Here is a 21,638-nt window from a genome sequence, read left to right on the forward strand (position 1 = left end):
TCATTCCTACAGAAAATCCCCAGCCAACATTACCATCATCACAACGGCTAGTAGGCTTGCAAAATGCTATTATATGTTATTTCATGTATTCTTCCAAAAACCCTGTGAGGGAAGTGACCATTTTTGTAGATGAGGAAACTGTCTTGGCAAGGGTCACATAGGTATTAAGATTCTGAATCAGGAGAACCAAAACTGGATAGAGTGCTTGGCCTGGGATTGGAAAGAGCAGATTCAAATTTAGACATAGACAGACACTAACTGTGATTTTGGGTAAGTCACCTAATCACACTATCTCAGTTGCTTCATCTGTAAAATGAAAATAATAGTACATATCTCAAAGATTATTGTGAGGATCAAATGAGGCACCTAGCAAGAATGATGTGAATATTTATTCCCTCCCCATCCCTTGTTATTTTCCCCCTATATTTGTCACATATTTGTACGTAGAGACAGAAGGAGAATCAGAGAGATAGACAGAGAGACAAGATGCAGTAGTTTCTACAATCCAATTATATTAGATGGTTATCACTATTAGGCCAGACTTTTTAGAATGGTTATAAATTCAATAAAGACATATTTTTTGAATAGCTATAACATGGAAGGGAAGAGACAATGTCACAGAAAGACCTAAATGTGAATCATTGATTATATCCAGGGGCAAGTCACTGTATCCCCTCAATGCCCAATGTAAAGCTGTGAATTAAAGAACAGAGGACAAAAATAAGAGTAACAGAGGGATTTTCCACATTGAGAGTTAACCACACTGAAAGAGTTAAAGAGCTATACTACAAAATAAAAGGAGGCAAGATTGTGCTATGACCTTGGGATATATTGCAAAATAACAACAAAAAACCAAGCCTTGCCATCAAGCAGGTAGGCAGAGCAAAGAAACATAACATGTAGACAGATACTTACATATGAGATCATTTCATAAGAAAGAGAAAATTAACAAAGGGCTATGTGCCCTGGAAGAGAGTGCAGTTTTAAAAGATGCTTGAAATGTTTGAAGATACTCCATTGATTAGTATCTCTAAGACTCTAGGGGGTTGAGATAGTCACTACAGTGTCTCCCATGAAGAGGAATGTGGAAAACAATCATCCATCTTTTTTTTTTTTTTTTTGCTAGGCAATGGGATTAAGTGGCTTGCCCAAGGCCACACAGCTAGGTAATCATTAAGTGTCTGAGAACAGATTTGAACCCAGGTACTTCTGACTCCAGGGCCAGTGTTTTATCCACTGCGCCACCTAGCCGCCCCATAATCATCCATCTTTGATGGATAAAGACAATCCAGGTAATTGAGCAAAGTTCTCTCCATGGTTGCATCTGTGAAAGAGTCTTGTAGCGACAACCAAAAAAGTTTGTTGAAGGAAGGTCTTTGAAGTTCTGCCTTTGGTTATCACAGTCAAATGCTTTCCCAGAGTCAAACACATAATGAAGATTGCAGAATTGTTCATCACCTAACAAACTTCACTTTTTAATTGCATGACTTTGAAAATGTAATCTGCTATAGAAAAGCATTTATAAGAAAGTCTACTCGCTCCTTAATTTTTGTCAAGGATATGTTTGTCTGGGTGTCATTCTCATAAAGATTTTACAGAGATGAGAAAATAAATTTAGGTAGAAATAGTTGCTGATATCTTCCCTCAAGCACCTTCTTGCGAAAATAATATCCAGAAATTTCTCTAAATGAAGTTTCCCTTCATGCAGATATTGGGAATGAATTTTGAAACTTTCAAAATTGCTTCATTTTCAGTATGAACGTTTTGTGTATACTTGGTCTGGTCTAGCTCTTCTTCCCATCTGCTTCCTTCTTTACTGTGATTTCTATTCCTCACCTAGCATCCCAGGAGACTGAGGTGTGATTCCATTGTCAATAGCTGACAACAGATTGTTACAATGGTAATGACAAATTAGTTCCAATTCTGGTTTACTGATTATTGGCTATCCAGTTTTCCATCTATAAATGTTCTTGGAATGACCTGATTTAACTGAATGTCACAATAAATATAAGGTATACTTATCTCTTCCTGAATGTTTTAGGAAATAATTCTACTCACCAAATTATCTACCTCCTTCTTCAGGGTTTTGCAAATGAGATTTTATTTTCAATAGTTTGGGCTTTGGCTACTATGTCTCTCTGACTGGCAAAGGAAAATAAGTATTTTTTGGCTAGAATGCTTTGAAGCAATGCCTTGTCTCTTTCCTAAAATTACCAATGTGTTTAATCTATAAATATGGTTGTATTCAGTGGAATGCTAACTACTTAAGGTTGGTGATTATTTTGCTAGTGCATTAATTAATTAATTAATGTTGTTGCTATCGTTATCTAGGTAGTACACTGCATAGAGCACTGGAACTGGAGTTAGGAAGATCTGAGTACAGATTCAGCCTAGAAACTTACTAGCTAAGAGAACCTGGGAAAGTCATTAAATCTCTATTTACCTCAGTCTCCTCATCGGCAAAATGAAGATTATTATAGTACCTATCTTTCAGGGTTGTTTTGACAAACAAATGAGATATTAATTGTGAAGCACTTAGCAAAGAGTCCAACTGACAATAAATGCCAATTATTAATGTTACCTATCATCATCATCATCATCATCATCATCATCATCATCATCATCATCATCATCATCATCATCCCCAGGGCCTAGCATAATAAACACTTAGAACATTTGTTGAATTGAATTTGGGGGCTCTTTTTGCCTCTGCTACTTTCCAACAGTGAATCTTCTTAGGAAATGGTAATGGTTCATGTTGATTTGCTTTATTCCTTTCCCATTTGAAGGGAAATAATAAAGTGCTCAGGAGTTTTTGTCACTTTCTGCCATATCTTGTCATTCCTGTCATTTATTTTGATTTGGCATTATTTTGGACCATAGTTCTAATCTGATATGCCATACATAATGGATAATTCAACCATTCAAACCAACTTCCTATCCCTTAGGATACATTTAGTTTCATTTTTTATTACATTGTTTTACATTTTCTATATCTTAACAAGTAACACTCCTTTGATTTCTTTCATTTCAAAATACTGAACCATTCTTTGCAATGTGTTTTTCATTTATGCTCATCTTTGCATTAAAGATATATTGTTGGGGTGGCTAGGAGATGCAGTGGATAGAGAACTGGCCCTGGAGTCAGGAGTACCTGAGTTCAAATCCGGCCTCAGACACTTAATAATTGCCTAGCTGTGTGGCCTTGGGCAAGCCACTTAACCCCACTGCCTAGCAAAAACCTAAAAAAAAAAAAAAAAAAAAAAGATATTTTGTTTAAGGCACATACTGCCCGAGTTTGGAGTTCTTGCCAAATTGTAGACTTTTTCTAATTCTTTTCATTCTGTTGGTACATAGGCTATAATTACCTTCATGGTGGTCTTTTAAAATTATGCTCCCATGAACACTGCAAGGGAAGATGGTCAAGGGTTTCATTAAATGACATTTCTTAAAGAACATTGGGTTCGTAGTGAAATCAATTCTTGACAAATCTGTTATCTGCCTCTCCAAGCAGCTCAGGCCTCAGCTTCAACTATTTGTCCCCTGGTTTAATTTATAGCACTAATATTAATGATTTGGATCCTTCGTATTCCTCACTAAATAAATCACCTAACTATATTATGTATAAAATAGAATATATATTAACTATTCAAGATATCTGATGGAGCCAATGAATGTTTATTGGAGAGAAAGTCTAGGGATACAACTAATTATATACTTGCAAAAAATATGGCTATTACAAAGAAATGAAAGCTGAAGAAATGAAATTTATTGAAATACTTTCATATTTAAGAGAATGCTGAGACAAGGTCTCAAATATGCCAGATCTCATTGATTTAAATATAGGCAAAATAAAGTCTGAAGGGAAAAGAGCATTGTATTTGGATTCAGAAGACCTGAATTCTCTACTTCTCACCATTTGTATGAACTAAGGGCAAGCCAAATAGATTTCCTGAGGGTAGGGGTAGGAGAATCATTGCCTCTGAACTTCCTAAAGATTCAACAGCAACCTGTCAACAACAATGGCAAAAATAAAGCCTTAGTTTTCTAATTTGAATAATGAAGGAAATAAACTAAAAAAGAATTAGTGCTGGAGGGAACTTCAAATATTGAGTCCAATTTTCACATTTTCTAAATGGAAACTGAGGCCTGGAGGTGAGTGACACATAACATAACTACTAAACAGAGTTGGGCTACAAACCCTCTAATTATGTGGTCTTTGCCACCAAATGATCTCTCTAATGTCCTTTGTCCTAAAGGCAAGTGCTTTAGATCAAGTCTTTTGGAATAAATGAGTTTGGAACTATTTATTTAATTTAATAAAGATAGGAGTCCTTCGCACTCTGAAAATAGGCCACCAGCTGTGTACCCAATGAATTAACACAAGGAAACAACCCAATGGCTATTACTATAACAATGGAGATTGGCATGCAGAAAGCCACAATCTTTTATTTAATCACCTTTGTAAGTGCTGGTGAGCTTTTATGAGAGATCTCTTTGGGTTAGCAGTTCAGCTCTCTGTATTTTGAGATTGCTGGTCTAACAAAAGGCACTGAACTGTCAATCTGGGTTTCATTTGCCACAGGCTAATGAACACGCTATAAAACAAGGGTCTCCTCTGATGCCTAATACTTTATTCTAATTTTCTTATGCTTAGTCATTCTATGATGACTGGCAGAATAGCTTTGTTCTGCATATTCTAATAGAAAGTTAATTTTTCTGGTAAAGTTTTGGCTTTATTTTTGTTGGTGTTGTTGGCAGGTTACTGTTGAATCTTTAGGAATTTCAGAGGCAGTGAAAATACTGTGGAGGAAAGGGACATTAATCCCCCCCTCCCCTAGTATTCTTAACCAATTATATTAGTTTTCCCTTTTGACTGAGAAAAGATCAAATTTAAGACTAGCTGTGCTTTTCTCTTTAAAAATTTAAAAAATAAATATGGAAAAAAGATTACAGTCTGAAAATGATCTTCACAGGCACCCTGCCCCCATCACCCCTGTTAAAATAAACACGCAAGGCAACCCTGTCCATCGACAGTGAGAGCCTGTGTATAGGTTTTTGTTTCAAACACAATGCAGCTGTGTCAGGGAATACTCCTGATTCTAAATGAAAGGGGTGGAGGCTTGTGGAATTGCCAGTTGTTAACTAAAAAATGTCCAAACAACACCACAAAGTCAGCTTTCTCAAAAACAAAAACAAAACCCATTTTAAAATGTGTAAATTAACAAATAAGGCAAATATTTCTATTTGGGTAGAAAACTAGAAATGAGATAAAACTGCTTCAGTCAGCATCAATCCATGTAACAAAGCTCACACTACTTAAAATGAAATTCACATAGCAGCAATTATACTGAGCTAGTGATGTGAAAGGCTGAGAAAGGTTAGGGGATTTGATTACTAAGCCAGCTCAAATTACTCAAATCATAGCTTATATTGGCAGGCCACAGTGGCTCCATATACTAATCCATCCCTTTTTATATATTCTCCCCTATTTCTAGAGCTCCAATTTCTAGCTAGGTTTGAAATTATAACAAGTTCAATAGTAAATGGAACTGGGTACCTTGGAAAGAAAACTGCTTATGTTATATTAATATAACAAAGTTCAAATTATGTTTAACTATGAAAGGAACTGTCCACATAATGAGGTGGTTTTTTTTTTTTTAAGATGGCAGTGGAAAGTGTAATTTTTCACTGTGCTTTAGATTTTAGGGTCAATAAAAGGCAATACATAAATCTGCAATATTGATAAAAATAAATGCTACTGTGAAATTTACTTAAAAGAGATTTCAAAGTATTTCACACACAATGTATATATGTATGCATCTACTTAAAGTTCCTAGCATTTATTTTATATTATTGTTCTTAATTGTATTTTGCAAGTTGCTTTTTCTAACACAGGTAGGCACTAAAATGAGTAAAAATATTCATAAGGGAAAAGGTTGCTGAGCCAACCCCCCCAATTTTACCATTTGTTAAAAGAGAAGTCAACTTCTCAAGAGTGGTTAAGAACTAACTTAAAACCTCAATTTTCTGACCAATTTTTGTGCTTTAAAATAATAGAAAAACAAAAAAGAGGTGATGCAGTCCAATGCAATTTTGTGCATGAGGACAACAGAGGCAGAACCAAAGTGACTAAAACTAGATTTTATAAGTAATGTTTTAGATTCCAAATTATTTTTAAAGGACACTGTATCTATTTATGTATTTCCTATTTAAGGGCAGACAGGTGGCACAGTGGATAGAGTACTGACCTAACCATAATTTCAAAACTTAAAGAAACTGCAGACCCGAATTCAAATCCAGTCTCAGGCAATTTACTAGCTGTATAACCCTGGGCAAGTCACTGAAGCTTGTTTGCCTCAGTTAATCTATAAAATAGCAAAGAAGGAAATGACAAACCACTCCAATGACTTAGCCAAGAAAACCTTAAGTGGGGTTACAAAGAATCAAAGATGACCCAAAATTTTAAACTGATTAGTCTTTTTCATGAAAGGGAATGGAACAGCAAGCTTTTTCTGAAAGAAGAAATGACAAGATTTAGAACCCAATCTAAATTTGGAAGCCATATTCAATGCAAAAGTGCCAGTTTCAAAGATATGCACTAATTCAATTTTGAGCACAGAATCTTAGGTGAGAAGATTTGATTAGGAAATGTGATTTTTTAAGATGGCTTTGACATTAAAAAGAGTAAGCCTTCAGCAATATCAGAACAAGAGGACCTAAATACAGCCCAAATCAAAAGTCAGAGAAGCACCCAGGGTCACCAAATCAATTCTTTTAGCTTGTTTTAAATATAAAGCCTAAGATCTTGGAAAATAATCAAAGATCTTTGGAAGAAAACATCTTTATCTGACTGATAAACTTTACATAAATTGTAGGCAAATAAAAGAGAGTAAAGGCAAAAAGCCCAAATTCACCTTACCCATGTAGTAGTCTTTGTATTATGATCAATGAAGAATGGACGACCATTTGGAGCTATCCTCATTTCCCAGCCAGGTGGTAGGAAGCTCTGTGTAACTTTGTGCTGTGGTTTTGGAGAATTGTAAGGTGATGGTTGTGGGGATTGTGGATTGGAAAGGGTATCCTTCACAGCTCGACGTATGGGTGAATCCTTGGCACCCTATGGAATAATAATACCCATTAGAACTCTTCCATTGCCTAAGTGGACTTGTGGAAAGCTTCTCACTGGAGAAGAATGAAAAATAGACATGTACTTTTAATAATAATATTTATTTCTGTTTATTCACTTACTTCAACTCACTTTTTTCAAGCTAACTTTAATATTTTTCTATGGCTATCAATGCATACTTCCAAATAAACTCCATCATTTAGTTATTTAGCACAAATGAAATAGAGGATTTTGTGCTAAGTTCTGTGTGCTAAGTGAGAATTTCCCAGACCACAAAGAATGTTGGTTCCTGCCCTTAAGGGCTTACAATCTAATGGGGAAGGTGCTCATCATCTTTACAGTGACAAAATGTAAAACTTGTTTATTGGAAGAAAACACTATTGTGACTTTTTTATAACATAATAGGCATGAATTTGAAGAATTAAGCTCTAGTTTCAAGGAAGCTAGATCTATTATAAGATATGTTTTTTCACTGTCTATTCATATATTTTAAATATGAGGCACCAAGAATCCCTTGAATTTACAAGATTTCCTAGTACTGTAGGCACTCAATGACTTGAAAGGATTAGTTTTCCATTCATCTAGTTTCTTATGATAGTCAAAACTAAGTAACAATGTTTCACAACAACACAAATGATAGCACAAGCTGATGCCCAGCCATGATTTGTAGCCTACATGAACAACCAACACCTATGCCAGAATTGTTGCTTGAAAAACATGAATGCAAATACAATGACAATCCCAATTTTTCCTAATAATGAAAGCAACAGCTACATTGTAAAGCTCAGACAGAAGCCTTGAAAGGGTTTAAGATGAAATTAGGTGAGAGTCCATAGTAGAAAGTAAGAAAAACAGTAATGATGGCAGAGGTCCCAACCAAGATGGAAGAACTCACAACTCACCAAGAGCCCAGCCAAATGAGTATGGAAATTAAGTGAGAGGAACCAAGGGATGTTGCTAGGCAAAACAGAGAAGCATGTAGAAAAGCTGCAAGAAGAACACCTTTGCTATGAAGGGAAATGACAGACCACGGAGAAAGGGAGAAGGGGGCTGCCAAACTGGAGTCAAAGTTAAAAGACAAGAGAAAAAATGAGAGAGAAGTCACGGGATAGAAGTGATCCTTGGTTAGATGAGACAGACTTCTCACCTCCAGCGGCGCAGATAAAGTTACTGTGGGCGAACTGAGGCTACGAGGTCGGCGGATCTGGGGCTCACTTAGATGGTTGTTACTGTTGGAGGCTGATCCAGATGCACCGTCTTCTGCAAGCTATTTTAGAGGCAAAAACAAGTTAGCTAAATGTGAGGATTTTCTTCTGTCTCTGATTAGGCTGTGCAACCCCCAAACAATATCAGCAAAAACAATAACAACAAAAGGTATGCCATATTTGTCTTGGAGGAGATAATTAAACATAAATAATAATAATAATAATAATAATAATAAGAATAAGAAAGGGAAAAAAATTAATCACTCCCCCAGAATCAAAACTATCTTCAGCTACTCAAAAAAAAGATGTTAGCAACACAGTGTGATGTACTATTATTATTTTGGAAATCTCATTTATTTAGCATTCTAAAAATGAAGCTAATTGTAATGTACCAATTCATCTTGAGGATCAAAGAAGAAATGTTTTTGCAGGCAAATATTGTAGTTAAATTCATACTATTTTTGGTGGTTTTCTTCATGACCTTTTAATAGAATGGATGAATTTTGAAAAACAATGAAATGGCCATATTTTGAAATTTTACGGCCTGCCACTTTAAGTTGGACAGAATTGTCATACCTGCATAACGGGCCGAGTCCAAGTTGTAGTTCGATTGTTATGATTGACATAGTATGTGCGTCCCTTAGCATCTTTCCTTTCTTCCCAGCCTGAAGGGAGGCCCGGCGTAGTATGTACATAGGCCACTGATGGCTGTTTATGCAAGAAACTGGCATTATTTTATGTTTTGCAATCATTCTGTTGAACAGCTTTATAAAGTCATTTCCACCTGAGAAGAATCCTTTTCTTTAACACAGCATATTAATGTTATTTGTAGGGGGAAAAAAATCACAGAACATTTAAAAGGGATTATTTTCAAAACATAAAGTTTCCAGTCACTTAATATCCTTAGGTATGCAGTAAAACTAAACAATATAATTAAAAAAGCCAAATACAAGAATGAGCACAGTTTGTAGGTCCTAAAATCTACTGAATCTACAAAGTCACTACTCTAGAAATGATAATAAGAGTAATAATAATAATAATGATAATAATGATAGGCTGCTTGGTTATAAAAGACTACTGAGGTCATAAACAATTTTTTAAAAGAATCTTAAAAAATTTCAAATGTCATCTTTAATTAGATAGGACATTAGTGCCTGACTAGTTCTTCTTTAGAGAATATAATTTCCCAAATAGCTTCAATAAGGATGTTCTCTTAGTTCTCCTTCCAAAATTAAATTCTTAATCTTAAATTCTACCTTCTGAACCTCCTAATACACAAAACCTTTTAGAGAAAAGAAAGCATTTATTTAACAAAATGTAGCCTATTTTCCAATTCTTTGCTGCAATGAAGAGTTCTACTATAAACATTTTGGTATATTGTAAGACTTCTATCTTTTACCTCCCTAAGACACATATCTCTATCTCTATCTCTATCTCTATCTCTCTATCTCTATCTCTATATCTATCTATCTATATATTTATATCTATCTATCTATCTATCTATCTATCTATCTATCTGGCTTTGGGGATTCTGATTCAAAGAATATGGAACTTTTAATCATCTATTAGCCTATCAGAATGTCTCACTAATCCATAACTCCATTGCTGACAAAACATTAATTAGCATTTATTTTTCATTAGCCCCTCCACACTGATATTCATAGGGCTCTTTTTCAAGGATTATACATACTGATAATATATTATCAAGGATGGAAAATTAAGAGCAGAAAAGGGTTTTTCTGATGTTTCAAATTTCTCAGGGTTTGATGCTGCCACAGGTTGAGAATTATTCAGCAATATGAGAAGAGAAAGTATGGATAGCACTTTTCTCTTAAATTCAATGCTATAGATATGAGGAATGTGTCCTGTATAGGGACTCTTCTTGCATCACTGTTTACTTAAATGGATGCTATAATGATCTCTTTATTTTACTAAGGATGAAAACCTATTCATACTGAGAAGACTTATGTGAACTGATGTAGTGATGTGACAAAACAGGAGCAGCAACATGGTAAAGACTTGAGAACTCTAAACAATGCAATGGAGAAGAATTCTCCAGGATTCTGGAGAGGATGAAGCATGCTGTCTGATTACTGACATAAAGATGATGGGCTTGTGATAAAACTCTTGGACATGATCATTATGGAATATTTTACTTAACTAGATGCATATTTATTTTGAGGTTTTTTCCTTCCTTTTAATGGGTATAAGGGCAAAGAAAAATTAATCCTTGTTAATCTAAAAGGAAAAAGAATAAACATATCCAATGAAGACTCCAAATGACTTTGATTATTCCCATCTCTTTTGTTTGATATTGCTCAGCATCTAAAAGCCTTGGTAAAATAGTGTGCAGAAATCTGGTCTCATATGAGTGATGACCAAAATGTACTTGTTGGAAATAGCATACTATTAAAAGGGAGTTATGCCAATGTCTTAGGCAACATTTTACAAGAAGTCAAAGATTTCTCTTCATGGACTATATAGCATGCTTCAGTTGTAAATTAATTTGCCCCATGGGGCAGCTATAACATTTTTTTTTCTTTTTGAGAAGCACCCTTTTCAAAGTAAGTAGTTTAGGGAGCACAGTGTATTGGGTCGTATATGTTTTATGACAAAATTCCATGGATAGATTCAGTGAAAATTATTGTGATCATTATAAGAGCAATGACACTGTATGACAATTCTTGTAAACTAAGGCAGCCCTTCTTTTTTCAGTGGGCACATTAATTTGAATGTATTCTGACTTAACTAAATACATGGAATGTACAGGTCACAGAATCATGACCTATTGCATCAACTAATAATATTTTTGGTTAAATAAAGTAAAGCAAAAATGGGCTGAGTCACACTGATAAAATTATTTGTTTTCCTCTCTAGCACTGCTTTGGAGGAGGAAAGGCAATGTGATATGCCCTCATAAAACTCTTTTTGAATTGTGAAGGAATTTTTTTAGTTCCTTTGGTAGCCTGGCAAAGGATATTTGATCATAAGATGAAAGATTAAGAACTGGAAGAGATCTTTGATGCCAGAATCCATCCCCTCCCCCTCATTCATTTTACCGATGAAGTTAAAAGAGGTGAGTTGACCTCCCTCTAATCACATTTGATTCATTAAACAATTAGTGAGTTATAAAGAGTTTGCCAATGAAATGAATTTGTACAAAGTAAAATAATTTGAATAGCTTAGGCAGCTGTAACAACAGTAGTAACAACTAAGAATTCAAAGCGTTTTTGGATTAATAGAATATCTTGGTCACCACAATCCATAAGGTTAAGTAGTGTGATTATAATCATCTCCACTTTCGAAATGAGGAGTTGAAATGACTTGCCTACATGTAACTCTCAAGAGTCCAGAGTCAAATCCCCAGATTCTGAGACTCCAAGACATGCACCCTTTTATGATACAAAATTGATCTGTTACAACTGGAAACTCAATTAGGAATGCCTTGTCCAGCCACAAGACTGATTTACAGGATAATTTTACTTACAAACTTTCTCCCCCCGCCACCTCCTATGTTATTATAGGAAAATAATAAATAATTCATATTTATATAGTGTCTTAAAGCACATGAATCAAAGAATGGTTGAAAACGCTAACCTTTAATAAAATGCTCAGTGTTCCTAATGATGAGAAATGAAGCTGGAGAGTCTAGCTCTTTTAAAATAAATGATATTCCTGAAATAATTGGCTATCTCTGAAATAGGCTAAACTGTGATGCAAATACATGGAAACAATGTAAAGGCTAACAGAATGCCTTCTGTGGGGGATGGGGGGAGGGAAGCAAGAATGGGGGGGGGGATTGTAAAACACAGAATAAATAAAATCTTTCTAAACTGTGATGCAAACAGGACACAAAGCCATGTGATACTCTCCCCACAAGGTGGTCAGTAAGAATGCATGATTAAGACTTTGAATAAAGCAGGAAAGGTAGAATAAGTGCAAATATAGTTGCTGTCATTTGACAAAATGATTGCTAATGTTTCATCCTTCTGTTGTTCATAAGCTACTTCCCCAAATGGTCCTTGAGAAGGTAATTAACAGCTGCTAACAGGTTTTATATAGTATTTCACAATTTATTTCATCTCGCAGGCTGAATACTATACTATTGTGCTTGATGATGCCATATTTCCATCAATTACAATTGTCTAATAGTTGAATTTAGGTAAAATGAAGAAAAAAATCAATTGGGATGTGAAACAATAAAAGTTCCCAAAGCAAGATATTGGTATAATGGAAAGGATGCTGAAACAATGTGAACACTGATTTCCTTATCTGTAAAATGATGGAGTTAGATAAAGTGATCTTTAAGATCCTTTTAAATTTGAAAGTCTAGGATCCCTTCTTGACCACCAGATTTCAAGATTGTGTCAAATACCAGGAAACTGTTAAATTTCTGCCAACCAAGTCAATTCTAATATTCTGCAGTATAAAATACTATCTTTTTCTCTCACATAATGCCATGGAGTAATAATAATTTGAATGCTAATTTACAGAGTGCATTAAGATTTTTAACATACTTATATATTCTTTCATTTGCTTCTCACTATAGATGCTATTATTAGTCCTATACATATTTATATACATAAAGATGCTGAGACTAAGGAAGATTATATACTCAGTCTTATAGTCAGCCAGTGTCTGGGGAACAAGATTTGAACTCAAGTCTTCTTGACTTTAAATGTAGTACTCTGTTGATGATATGCTACCTCTTTAGATAAAAGGTCAAAAGCCTTGGCATCTGCACTAAGCTTCACCAATTTAACTGTATAATCATGGTCAAATGATACAAAATTTTTTGAAATTCAATTAAATGATCTTAACAAAACAAACAAAAACATAGGGGAAGAAATACCTTTAATCACTACTTGCCAAAATTTCAATGATTTTGTATCCACAAGCTAGATGATACAGTAGATAGAATGCCAGGCCTGGAGTGAAAAAGATCTGAGTTCAAAATACTTAAATTCTTAGCTATAAGACTCAATTTACCACCGTCTATCTCAGTTTTCTCAAATGTAAAATGCAGGGCTGTTGTGAGGATCAAATGTGATAATATTTATAAAACACTTAATAAGAGATTAATAAATCATTTTTCCTTTATTCTGTCCAAAGTAGAAATCTTATTTTCTTGTCTATTTCAATGTGAACTTCTTGGGAGACAGGGATTATTTTTTACCTCCTTTTATATCCTTTATATATAGTAAGCAATAAATGTTTTATTGTCTGACATAAGCATTCTGAAAAGTCACAAAGCCCTTATAAACATACGAGAGTATGTTTCGAATCATCATTTTTGTTGTCTCATAGAAAGATCCTTTATATTGTAAAATGAAGAGTAAAGATTGTGTTTTATCCCATATCAAAATAATATGTAGCTATGTAGGTATGGAGGTTCCTTCAGACTTTTTTTATATAGAATAATAAGCCTAATGAACCTTAAGAAAAAGAATTTCAAAGGGTTTGCAAGGTAGATTCTGATGCTATTAAAGGAAGTCCTTTTTATGTGAACTATCAATTTCTGTTAATATAGTGCTTTATGATAATGAAATACATGTCATGCGATAGTAAAAACTAAAAAAAACCCCAGGTGGTTGGAACAATTATTATTCAGCCCATTTTACAGATGAGAAAATTGAAGCAGAAAGTTAAAGATATTGAACCAAGGCTCAAGTCTAGATCTTTTCAGACTCCAAGGTCCATTCTTGTTCCACTATACAATTGGTTTTTGGACAATGGATACAATGTTCTTGTTGATCTGTATAATTTGCCTCAAGAACTCTCTTCCACTTCCACAAAATGGACATCAGTAAGCTTTTTCCTATTCTAATAATGAAGTTTAATGATAATGACAAAGCTGTTAGAAAGGAATCACTTACTCTGAATCCCCACTGCTGAGATAAGTGATTTTGACAGTATTCTTGTTTTGAACATGAAAAATTGCTACTTCTGCCTTAGAATTATATACAGATAGAGGAAACAACATCTTTGAATGCTATATAATAGTGGTATCTATGCAGACTATGATATAATAAACACATTATAGAACACTATTTAACAATTAAAAATGACAAACGTGGAGCAAGTTGACAAACTGAATAAGTGAAAAAAGGAACATGAAAGATAATATGAATATATGATCATAGATTAAAACATGTGAATATTAAAAACATAACATTGTCTCCTATGAACTTGTCATTTAAGTTCATAACAAATGCAATATACTTGTCATGTTCTGGGTAAATGGAAACTATTCATGGGCAAAGAAAAGAATTCTGATATCATGTAGGTAAAACATTGTTTTTTTCAAATTGTTTGACCAGTCTATGGTATGGTGCATGCACAGACTTCATCCTTTTCCTTACAAGGGTCTAATGGGGCACCTGAGTCAAATCAAGAAAGCATGAGAGGTGGAATTCCTGTATAACCACCCATGAAATACTTCACTGCAATGATTAGTCTGACAAGTGTTGCCACTTAAACTCTGGCACTCTAATTCTTCACATATAATTTATTTTTCAGTGCAATCCAGTATGATATCACTAATCAAATAGTGACAAGGGATTTCCAAAGCCAGGTAAGAAACAGAAATTGCTGGCTGAGGTTAATTTTCATTAAAACTATTTCAAAATGTGATCTAAAGGTAATCTTAACTACAGAGTTACATATATCCCAAGATACAGCATAAAAATTAGCAAGATTTATAGCAAGTTACTCATGCACTGATGATCTCTTTATCTCCTTTCTCCATTGTCCTCTCTCCGCCTGCTTCATACAATCTAGAGCTCTCTAAATTGCTTACAACTTAATAGTGTAAACTACTTTGATTCCACTGACAATGCTTTTCTTGTAAATGGTCAACTTAAAATATTAACATTTCAAATTGACTGCTTTTCAAACCATTAACATTACATGGATAAAACCAATTTGTATTCCTCAAATATAAACTTATATAAAAAAGATTTTCTAGAGCTATCTATGTATATATATATACACATACACACACACACACACACACACACACACACACACACATACACAAACACAACCCTTTATGTTTATAAGGTGATAAAAGGATTTAAACCCAGAAATCTACAGAGACAAAAGCTTATATGGATAAGAGTTCACCGTCTAAGTTTCAACTCCATATTTATACTTCCATTGATAAATTATCAAGTCAATAAATATTGACTAAGTGCACACAGTAATACCAGATACTGTAATAGATTGGAATTGTAAGAAAATGAAAAAACTATCCAACAACAAAGAAGTAATAGATAAAGATAGGATAAATGATAATAAAAGGTAATAAAAATTCCTAGAATCACAATACCTTCTATTTTGCTAAAGACATAAGAAATTTATCCAATCAAAGGATTAAAAATAAGAGGCATGTGCATTTTAAGAACATACTGAAGTCTATGTTAAAAAGGCAAAAGACAATCAACCCTCATATAAGTCATTAAAACCAACCCAAATAGACTCAGAGATAGTGTCTGATAAAGAAAAACATTACCGTTGGTTCTTCACCACCAGTGACAGTTGATGAACGGGCTCTCCTAGTTGGGGCACTCTGCTGTTAAATCATAGGTTAGGTCAGTTAAAAATGTTCAGGTAGGAGATTCCATGAATCAGGAATCATATCTATGTGTGGGTCATTGAGACAGTTAAGCCCTGTGATCAGAGAATCCTGTTAAATCAATCCTTTCCAGAAGCAAAATCAAGCTAGTAATCACTGATATGTAGTGGACAAAGAGGAATGTGAAATTTTCCCTCTTTAAATTACCAAAAAACAATAGTGTTTTTGCACTAATTAATAAATTCCCAAAAGATGACAATAAGAATGGGAATCGTTATTAAATGTCTGATTAACAAAAAAAAACTACCACCAAAGAATTATTGTTCTTAGATGTTTTTATTCCCCACCAGAAAGAATTAATGAATTTTTTGTCCTGACATTATCAGTATTTGGCCACTGATGATCAGTGAGTACAAAGCTTGAAAAAGCAGAGAAACTATCAAGTGTATGGGTGTCCTTGAAGTCCCAAAAGAGCAGCTTCCAGGGAGGTGAGCCCTTTCAAAAATAAAATATATTTTGATCATACAACAGAAAAAGAAGTGTCGTTAATTCATTAAAGAAAATCAAAGGATTATTAGGTTGAAAAGAATCCCAAGAATTCATCAAACTTCACCAAAGCAAGCCTATACCCAAATCATTCCAGAAAGACATTTGACATTTGTCTACCCTATATTCTTACCAGTTTCTTTATCCACCACCAAATGAGGTTTTAAGACACTAGTTAATTTGTTGTTATGGCCATTTATTTCATTGGATTACTGTATCATTGTCTCTCTCTCTCTCTCTCTCTCTGTTTGTGTGTGTGTGTGTGTGTGTGTGTGTGTGTGTGCGTGCGTGTGTCTGTATACAGTCTACGCTCAAAAAAATCCACTTAAAATTCACCAAACACAGAGATACAGCGAACAAATCAAGTTTAATTGTATGGAATTAATTAAAGGTCAGTAAAGAATAAGGAACACAGTTTAACAATGTCTGATAGAGTTAAAAATATGAAGAGTGAAGTCAATTATTTGTTACTCTGATTAATGACTACTTCAGAAACATTTCTAATGAATCCCATAAAAAATATGTCAATGGAAGACATCTTTAATGGATTCAGAAAATATAATTGTTCACATATCTCTACTAGAACTCATTCAAGTTTAGCAAAATCAGAAAATTCCAGTGTTCTTGTTTGGTTAAAAAAAAATGGTCCAGCTAGCAGTGCAGTGGATAGGCCCTGGGGTCAGGAGTACCTGAGTTCAAATCTGGCCTCAGACACTTTCTAATTACCTAGCTGTGTGGCCTTGGGCAAGCCACTTAACCCCATTGCCTTGGAAAAACCTTAAAAAAAGAAAAAGAAAAAATAAAGAAGAGAGAGAAAAAAACTCTCTAAGGGCCAAATAACAAATTAAAAAGGCTAAACTTTAACTTCAGCAGAACAAATCTGCATGCATCTTATCATTTTCATGCTTATCCAAAATACCTCTCCCGAAAGCAGTTCAAGTATAAACATATATACATGTAGTCACTGTAGGTTGCTAATTCTACCTATATTCAAAACAACTTTAATTAAGAACTTATTATAGGAAGATGGTGCTAAGTCCTGGGGTTACAAAGACAAAAATTTAAATTTAAATTTGCCAAAAATAACAGCTTAATCATTAAATTGCAGTCAATTCTTTGATTCAAGATAGCTGTCTTGAGATGGTTCATGGGATTTACTAGACAATGAGAGAAGAGTGTATCCCACTATTAACTTTATTCAATTTATTTATTTATTTAGGTTTTTTGCAAGGTAAATGGGGTTAAGTAGCTTGCCCAAGGCCACACACCTAGGCAATTAGAAAGTGTCTGAGACCGGATTTGAACCCAGGTACTCCTGACTCCAGGGCCTGTACTTTATCCACTGCACCACCTAGCCGCCCCTCCTACTATTAACTTTAAAAGAAAAGTGTTACTTCCTGGCTAAAAAAATTCAGATAATGGATATAATTTTTTGGAAAGAACATGGAAAGTGCCATATAACAATGTCTATACAGGATTCACATTTACATGAGCATAGCTCCTCTTCCATATTTATTTTTTAGATCTAAATAACTCTTTAAAACTAAAAGGAATTATTAATGTACATTGCCAGTTAATTACTTTTTGGTGAAAACTAAAAACAGATGAGTAAGAATTGTTGGGCTAAGAGGATCATGGGCTTTTAGTGTTAAGATCATTTAGGCAAAGGTAGGGAATTGATGTGTTCCTTAATATGAGTGTAAAAAAAGAAAAGTATGCTTCTGTATTCAGAGATGGGACTGTGGGACAGCTAGGTGGCACAGTGGATAAAGCACTGACATTGGAGTCAGGAGGACCTGAGTTCAAATTCGGCCTTGGACACTTAAAAATTACCTAGATGTGTGACCTTGGGCAAATCACTTAACCCCATTACTTTGCAAAAACCAAAACCCAAAACAAACAAACCCCCAAAATAAACCAGAGATGGGGCTGTGAATTTTTTCTTTTATTTTTTAAAAAAGTGGATACCCACATCTGGTTAAGAATATCTATTTGTTCAGGAAAAACTACTTTTTGAATATAAGGGAGGATTTCAATTAAATTATAATGTATCATCTAATAACTAAAAATTAGCTTAAGTTTACCGGTGGTAGATGTGATTGTTCAGCAACTGCATCTGTCACACTGCAGGACCTCAGTCTTGAAGAAGGTTCTCTTTGCTGTAAGAATAAGAAAAAAATATAAGCTGTCAAGTACATGAGTTTTTAAAAAAATAGGTTTGATCAGCTAAAAAAAATTATTCTATTCATTCACTGAAAGCAGAATGAATTTTTTCTTTACACAACTTTTCTGCTTCTACTATAACATGAAGGGCAATTTAAGAAGAAACCATCATCTTATCAAGAAAAATATTTAGAACAAAATCACCTATTTTTAATTCTCAACTTTTTTTTATTGAGATGGTCTCATGGTAGGGCCCTAGTTAGAAAAACTATCAAAAAATAGAAAAAGAATACAAGAAATAAAAGGATAATAAATAGGTTACATTTGCATTTCCATCTAACATTTAAAACTAATCCTACATTTAAAAGTAATAATATTCTGGTATGCAAACCATAATGGGAAAGATAAAGAAAATGAGAAAGAAAACAGTGATGTATGATGATGAATAACATTCAATGAATGCCTACAATACATAAAGCACTGGACAAAACAAAGGCTTAATTTTAGTCTTTGAAGAGAGACACATATAATTTTATCTTAACTTTCACAAATCAAGAATTCTTAATCCTTTCCTCAGAGGAAAATTCAATAAATCTCAGCAAAAAAAAAAAAAAAGGAAAGAAAAGAAAAGAAAAAGAAAAAAAGAAGAAAAGTGAAAAAAAGAAAAAATTCAGAATGATATGGAAATTTTCCATGTAGTATTCTGTTAACAAGATCATTTAAAATGGCAAAAGAAATATTGATCAAATTCACAAGGTCAATGAATACATGAATATCTTGTATTCATTGAATATAGATTTTAATAGATGAAGACCTAAATAGAGGCAAGCAGCATATGAAGATGTTTGTGTATGTACCATATATAAGGTACATATACCTAAGTAGTCAAAGAGCTATAATATCAATGATGTAGAAACACCATTCAACGAGGCAGATCTCAGTCTGTCTATAAATTAGGAGATAAGTCCTAATAAGTACCTTGAGACTCAGAGGTTACACTCAAAAAAAAATACCTAGTTATTGTCAAAAAAGGACAATGACCCCAAGATTTCCTTATTCAAAATCTAGCAGTCTATTCACTCTGCCATACTGACTTTGTATGTATATTATATTATATTTATTTCCAATTCCCATTTAATTCCTACTCTCATGTTTCATCATAGCAAAACTATAACCCTAGATTCTCAAATGCAAGACTAGTAGAAAGTAAAATCTTGTAGCCTTTATCAAACTATAAATCTTTGAAAACAACTATAATGAATGGGTCCTTTCATCCAAGGTTCAAACTAGTTAACTCCGGATGGATTCATTACTAGGGGATTTAATATCAAGGGATGAATACCACTAGTCACAACATACTCATCAAACTCTGTTAAAGAGAATTCATGATTTACCTTATTGGAAGAATGCTAATAAAATCATACATTCTTTAAAGTAATGATGTATGCCCACTGCCCACTTCTTACTTAGCATAATTTTGTTTTTGTTCATTCCTTCCCTACCTCAGTACAAAAGACACATCCGTTATTGAAATCTTGAACACTTACATTTCTTCAAAACTTTTGTAATTATGAATAATTCTACATGACTGTGAAGGTAAATTTTTTATGGGCATGAATCAGGATGTAGATTCCTGAGTAAATGTCATTCAAATATCCCTGGAACATAAATTGAAATATTCAGAGTATCAAAGTAACATCAGAATAATAAGGCAAGTTAGAGATGGTAGGCCTCCAGATTCTTTTTCCTAGAAGCTCTTCTTCTGAGAAAAATGATTTTTATCATACTTGAAGAGATTACTTTAAAATAGCAATATAGTAGCCCTAAATAGAACAATATTTTATTATGTAAGTAAATGCAGTTACCATTTTAATATAATCAATTATTTAATAACTGTTCTTAACTTTTTAATAACTTTTATTATAATTATTGTTAATCTAATCAGTTATTTTTTACATTAACTCCATAGAATTGCTATTGTATTTTGCATTAAATACAATAAAGGTATTGTTATGTGTTATTTGTAAAAAATGGGACATTTTATGTTTTTCAGATCTTAATGTAGGCTGTAGGTTCTTTGTAGAAGATTGGGTATTTCTATGTTTTGTAGGTCCTAATGTATGATTTTATCACTTCATTTGTTTCCATAACAATAATATTCAATTTCATCTGTACTTCTAAGCTATGCAGTCTTTCCCTGCCCCTCTGGCAGTAAATTTTAATTTGCATGTTTACATCTCAATGGCATTTCTCTTTTTTGTAAAAATAATCATAATTTCAAAAATGAAGCTTCATTAAGAGTAATCATGACACATTAATTGGAAGGGCAAGTTTTTTTTTAAAATCATCCATATGAAAGCTTTTATTTATGATTATCAATATTATACTTACATTTTTATACTGCCCTCCTATTCTTTGAACTAGATACTATCTTGATAATGAATTCTTTTGGCTAGAGTAATCATTTCTCAAACAACATTTCCAGCGGACAGCCTGCCATTGTTTGCAATAGCACATCTTCATTCTCTAGTATATTGTATTTGTTCTCATTTTTAAAGGTAAATAGCTGCTTTATTACAGGATTTTTCTGAATATACTGCATGATCCTACAATTCAGGGACCCACATTATGATTTCCCCTGCTGCATCTGCTTCTCCTCTCTAGGACCAGCACCACCTAAAATTCACAGACTTTCTGAACCCTATAACTTTTACTGCCAAAATGCTGGGTAGGGTCCTATAAGACAGTTCCCTAAGGAATTTAAGGTTGTGGTAAAAAGAAGTCATTTTTCTTTTCACATTTATCTTAGGTGATCTCATATCTTCCAGTGGTTGGATCCCATTATTACTTTATGAGCAGGAGTCTTACACCATCATATCCATCACTACCCCACATTCTCAACTACTTACTAAATACAGATAGATACCCTACTGACATTACAAATTCATCATGTCCCAAATGGTACTCCACTTGCCCTAAAACTTAATCTTCCTTTGAATCCTTCTTGTTTCTATTAATG

At 33.7% G+C, this 21,638-nt stretch overlaps 1 protein-coding gene across 10 annotated transcripts in view; it reads right to left on the bottom strand.

The window, feature by feature from the left end:
* The window catches only part of NEDD4L (NEDD4 like E3 ubiquitin protein ligase), a 448,524-nt gene that overhangs the window by 59,890 nt on the left and 366,996 nt on the right, over window positions 1-21,638 (bottom strand). For 7 of the 10 annotated variants that reach the window (XM_074207342.1, XM_074207347.1, XM_074207343.1 and 4 more), the window contains 5 exons: window positions 18,541-18,615; window positions 15,848-15,907; window positions 8,911-9,042; window positions 8,277-8,396; window positions 6,923-7,120 (listed from right to left, as the gene is read on the bottom strand). In XM_074207342.1, the coding sequence (XP_074063443.1) occupies window positions 6,923-7,120; window positions 8,277-8,396; window positions 8,911-9,042; window positions 15,848-15,907; window positions 18,541-18,615 (585 nt within the window). The remainder of the gene's footprint in view (window positions 1-6,922; window positions 7,121-8,276; window positions 8,397-8,910; window positions 9,043-15,847; window positions 15,908-18,540; window positions 18,616-21,638) is intronic. The other 3 variants (XM_074207345.1, XM_074207341.1, XM_074207340.1) reach the window with 1 other exon arrangement.

This window comes from Macrotis lagotis, chromosome X, assembly GCF_037893015.1.
Source record: "Macrotis lagotis isolate mMagLag1 chromosome X, bilby.v1.9.chrom.fasta, whole genome shotgun sequence".
Lineage (NCBI taxonomy): Eukaryota > Metazoa > Chordata > Mammalia > Peramelemorphia > Peramelidae > Macrotis > Macrotis lagotis.